The sequence below is a fragment of a genome, unplaced genomic scaffold (genome assembly GCF_019419815.1).
Source record: "Pyrus x bretschneideri cultivar Hongxiangsu unplaced genomic scaffold, Pyrus_bretschneideri_v1 Contig26, whole genome shotgun sequence".
Classification (NCBI taxonomy): domain Eukaryota; kingdom Viridiplantae; phylum Streptophyta; class Magnoliopsida; order Rosales; family Rosaceae; genus Pyrus; species Pyrus x bretschneideri.
The window spans coordinates 5,380,437-5,385,669 of NW_025999568.1; the positions used below are offsets into that span (position 1 = coordinate 5,380,437).

General features: G+C 37.8%; 1 protein-coding gene across 1 annotated transcript; it reads left to right on the forward strand.

The window, feature by feature from the left end:
* The first annotated feature begins 482 nt into the window (after positions 1 to 482).
* LOC125478725 (5'-nucleotidase SurE) lies at positions 483 to 4,986 on the forward strand. Its single transcript, XM_048587217.1, has 10 exons — positions 483 to 1,054; positions 1,426 to 1,520; positions 1,920 to 1,987; positions 2,077 to 2,120; positions 2,316 to 2,393; positions 2,478 to 2,631; positions 3,250 to 3,399; positions 3,523 to 3,630; positions 4,114 to 4,179; positions 4,555 to 4,986. Exons 1-10 carry the CDS (start codon positions 768 to 770, stop codon positions 4,648 to 4,650), a joined length of 1,146 nt encoding a protein of 381 aa, XP_048443174.1. The 5' UTR covers positions 483 to 767; the 3' UTR covers positions 4,651 to 4,986.
* Positions 4,987 to 5,233: the final 247 nt, after the last annotated feature.

Sequence of the window (5,233 nt, forward strand, 5' to 3'; positions counted from 1 at the left end):
TCTTCTTATTACAAATTTACCCAGACATCTACCATGTAATTTGGTGACCTTTGTCTCACAGAAAGGGATCATCTCCGGATCCATTCCTCTTAATTCATTAAATCAGGAGATTTGTGTTGTTGAAACTTGATCCAACAGTTACAAACATGGTCCTACTTTAAAAGTTGTAATAACTTCAACCGTTGGATCAAATTTTAACGTACAGATCTCCTGATTTGATGAATTAGGCGGAATGGATTTGGAGAGAATCCTTTTCCTTGTCTCACCTCCCCCTCTTAGATTCTCACCCCAATTTATTTTTTTGAAAAAACTTTATCTACAAATCAAAACTCACCCTTTAATCTTGCCAGATTACAAGCAAAAGTTCATTTGATTGATGACTTCTCAAAAATAAAAAAACAAAAGAAGTTGGAAGGAACTTTGAAAACTTGTAGCTAAAGTAGCCAGTCCCCATTTACATCACTCACTGTTCTTCTTCCCAATCTCTTAATTGTAATCATAGCAATTTAAGACAAAGTAAGCAAAAGTTCCTTAAACCACCCTTCTTCTCTTACCTCTCTCTCTCTCTCTCTCTCTCTCTCCCTCTAAAAATAACTCCGTTTGAACCGGTCCATCTATATCACCCATCCCCTTTTCAATCTCAGCTCTTTATTACCACCCTCCCCTTTCTCCCCCTTTCTCTCTCTAGGGTTTTGATTTTGATTTCTGTAAACAGACCCAGAACCCAAATCATCAATCTTTCTACCAATCCACCTCTCCCAAGTGTTATGACTTCCACATCTGTGAAACCCAATTTGTTGCCTCCGGGCTTGGTCTCCAATCTGCAAGATGTATTGAGCAAAAGGGCTGGTGGGGAAGGAGAGAAAGCTGCTAAATCCACTGAGCCCCCTACTTCTGAATCTGCTACCACTGCGGAGGAGGACCCCAATGACAGCTCCAAGCCTATTGTTTTGGTCACCAATGGCAATGGGATTGAGTCCCCTGGCCTCACTTTCCTCGTTGAAGCTCTGGTCCGCGAAGGCCTTTACAATGTCCATGTCTGCGCTCCTCAGTTGTGGGTTTTCTCTGAATTTTGATTCTTTTCTTTGTTTCTTTCTGTTTTGTGCTATTTTTATGATATGGGTTCTCTGTAAAATTTGATTCTTTTCTTGTTTCTCTGTGTTTTGTGCTAGTTTAATGATATGGGTTCTCTTTGATTCTTTTCTTTGTTTCTAAAATTTTACTTATTGATTGTTTAGTGCTTTTTGGTGTTTTCCTCCACTTAGTTTTCTCAAATGAGTTGGTTGGTTCTCTTTGATTATCAAATGTTTTTGCTGTGCTTATTTTTCTTAGTTTTCTCATCTGGGTCTGTGGGATTCCTCCATTCTTTGAATTGGTAATGTATTATCAGTTTCTTTAATTTGCGAAATTGGTTCCTTGCTTTAGGGACAAATCAGTGTCAGGTCATTCTGTGACCCTCCAAGAAACAGTTGCTGTGAGTTCTGCGGATATAAATGGTGCCACAGCATATGAAGTTTCAGGTATAACAATATTTCTGTGTTCGTTTACTCATTTTCTTGTCTTTGTTTCCTGAGTTGTTTCAGTTGGAATTTTCTGATTTAGGATTTGGAATAGGTGAACTTTGTTTTTCTATTTTGGCACAATTGAGGTGATCATTTGTTTCATATTCGTTCTTTTTTTTATTAGAGCTTGTAAAGTTTAGTACTTGCAATGTGATTCCGATCATTCTGTAGTTTCAGTTTGCAAGAAATGATTGTGCCCGTGACAAAATTCTGCAATTCTATTCATTTCTTGTATTTAATGTTACTCTATGTGACATGCTACAAATCTGCAGGGATTTATTTATTTTTCTTTTCTGCCTTTTCATTTCGGTTGTGGTCGCTGACAGTAATAGGTTTTGTTACAATTCTTTTACCCAGGGACTCCCGTGGATTGTGTTTCATTAGCGTTATCTGGGGCACTGTTTTCTTGGTCAAAGCCTTTGCTGGTTAGCATTAACATGATGTCATTTTGAGATCATAAATAGGTTCTGCTGTTCGGCATTTTACTGAGTTTTCAAGTGCAAAATGGTTTCAGGTAATTAGTGGAATCAACCGGGGGTCAAGCTGTGGTCATCATATGTGAGTTGTAGTTTATATGGCTATATCATTTCTAATGTCTCTGGTTCTGGTATTCAATATATTAAGTTTCTTTTAATACATTCTCTGCTGAAGTGATATAATTTATTTTTCAGACTTTTTATCTTGTTTCCCTGCTAACAACGTGTACCCTGTAATTTGAAGCTAATGTTTTCTGCCAATATTTATTTTTATCAGATTGTACTCTGGTGCTGTTGCTGGAGCTAGGGAAGCATTGATAAGCGGAGTACCATCTTTATCAATATCACTAAATTGGTGAGTTTACAAGCCCTTCAATTTATGCTCAGTTTCTGTTTGCATCTAATGTTGATAAGTTAATCTTCGCTGTTGTAATTGTAGGAGGAAGGATGAAAGTCAAGAAAATGATTTCAAAGATGCTGTTTCTGTATGTTTACCTCTGATAAATGCAGCTATAAGGGATATTGACAAGGGAGTTTTCCCCAAAAGTTGCTTCCTGAATATAGAGATTCCATCATCTCCTTTGTCAAATAAGGTTTGTGTTTTTGAACCATTGTTTTACATTTGTTTTGGAAAATGGTCAGCGATAGTCTCAAGCCTTAAAGATTTTGATATTTTCTCGTTGGCTTTAGGATTTCCACTAAGTAATACCTCATTTGATTTTTTACCTTAGCTTGTAACTCTGCATCTTGTTGAGTAGTTAACTGAGAAGTAGGATCTGTGTTGTGTCATGGACTCCATAAATGTCCACTACTAAGACCATCATGCACCGAAATTGTCCCCGCTTAACCACATAGGCCCAATCCCTTAGGTGGTATCAAGCCCAATGGACCTCAGGTGTGGGGTTTTATCTCAATAGGCCTCGGTGTTGTTTTGGATAGTAGTTACAATCTGGTTTTCAACTCTTAATTGAACGATAAAACTAATCAGAAAATCAGCAACCTTAAAGAGAAGAGTTATTGTCCCAAGTTATCTTGACCTTGCTTCAAATGAGAGGCCATTAGCTCCCACACTTCTGTTGCTCAAAGCACTCTAGTTTTAATTCTATAACCACTTATGTGACCTTTAATATGAATTCGTGATTTCAACATCTTTTGGAAGTCCTATATACTTTGTCGCGTACTTATGTATGGTACTTTCTTTCACTTGATAGGGTTTTAAATTAACCAAGCAAAGCAAGTTGAGATCTAGTCCTTGCTGGCAAGCTGTTTCAGCTAGTCGTTATCCTGCTGGACATTTTATGAACAGTCAACAAAGCCTTGGTATTCAGCTTGCACAGCTTGGTCGCGATGCTTCTGCTGCTGTAAGTACCTACCTCTCATTAAGTTGACGGATTTTTTGTTTTTCTGTTAAATTTTTCTGATTAAACAGACAGCAATGCACTTGGTTTTCACTTCTGGATTTATATCCCTGTTCTTTTTCTTAGGGTGCAGCTCGCCGCGTGACAAAACAGAGGATGAATGTGGAGATTGAATCAACTGGAGCTGCGGGAAAATCTGATTTTGAACGGGTGAAAAAATACTTCCGATTAGAGGTACGCAAATTTCTGGCATATAAGGTTACATTTGGAGGCAACCGTATTGAAGGGTTTTATTTGTTCTAACGATGATATGTGAGAGATATTAGGGGTTGTGATCCTTCATTCTCAGGCTTTCTTATAATCGGCAACCATGGAAGTGATCTTTTCCTATCTGTCAACTTCTCTGTGGGGCAGAAGGTCGCACTTGCTTTGGAAACCTAAAAACCTAAAGTCCCCCTTGGAATAGTTAAACCATGAGAACCTATAAAAAAATATAAAGGATGGGCTAGGATAGCGTAAATTTTTCTACAAGGTTCTTCTTGTACTTATAATTATAACTTTACTGTTCAGTATAGATAAAAATTTTAACTTCTGCTTTCCATTTGTATGATATAGGTTGCTCTTAATTTGTGGTCTTTTCTGTTCCATGAACTGATATTTTTAGTACTTCCATGTATAAACTAACTAATCCATGTGGATTCATATTTGTCTATGCAGTTTGTGGAGAAGGAGCAGGAAGATACGGATGAGGATCTGGATTTCAGAGCACTTGAAAGCGGATTTGTAAGTGGAAAGCGTCATTGCCTCTCTCTAAGCCTAATCTTTCATTCTGATAATTTCTGCTCCTCTGTTGACCACATGAGATATTTGAGATGCTCCTGTCGTAAAATGTGCTTGCATCTATTATTTATGATAGCTTAAGAAATAATAGATAGTAAAATAGGAGGGCTTCGTGCATAGGTCGCAATTCTGAACTAATTTAAAATCTTAAAGGTCAGTTTGGATCGTGGAAGCTGTAGCTATATATGATTGAGTGCTCATTAAATTTTTTGTTAGTTGTAGCCACGCTACCTATTGTTTAAGGGTAGCTAAGCTATATACATCGAACCTTTTTGGACGATATGTTATGTCTGACTCTCTCCTAATTTGGAGCAACAGGTTTCGGTGACCCCTCTCTCCCTTTCACCAGATCTTGAATCAGAAACTCAAACAGCGGCCTCCAAGTGGATCTCTTCTGCACTTCAAGAGCAATAAGTTTTTCTCAGTCCAAGTGATTTTGTGTACATCTGGCATTCCGATACTTCCGCAGTTCTGATATTTATTACCTATTTAACAGTTGGTCGTGATTTCTGTTGTCCTGCGTTAATGTTTAATTTCTGTAGCTTCCACAGCCGTCCACATTAGTAGTTTCGGCTTGTTACGTCTTGGAGCAAATGCTTCTTGTAATCTTATGGCATGTTTTTGGAATGCCAGTTTGTCATCTTTTTTTCTTCCTTTGCACCAGCTTAAACACTGTAAGTTGTATTGTAACTGAATGTGGTTATATTTGATGATTCCATTTGAAAACCAGTAAAATGTTCGGTTAAAGAAGCAACAAGTTCTGTTCTTATAAGACGATGTTCCAAATTTATTCTTGGATGCAAAACGCGAGCACATTACCCAAATTTATTCTTGGTACCATTCCTTATAAACCAATAGATGCTCATCTCACTAGCCGATGGGGGCTCCATATTTGGCTCATAGCAATTGGTAGCTTCAGTTTTCTAAATACCTCAATGCCGGTACCGAAAGATACACGTCCATGTCCCCTAATCCAATATGCGATTCCATTGAACAT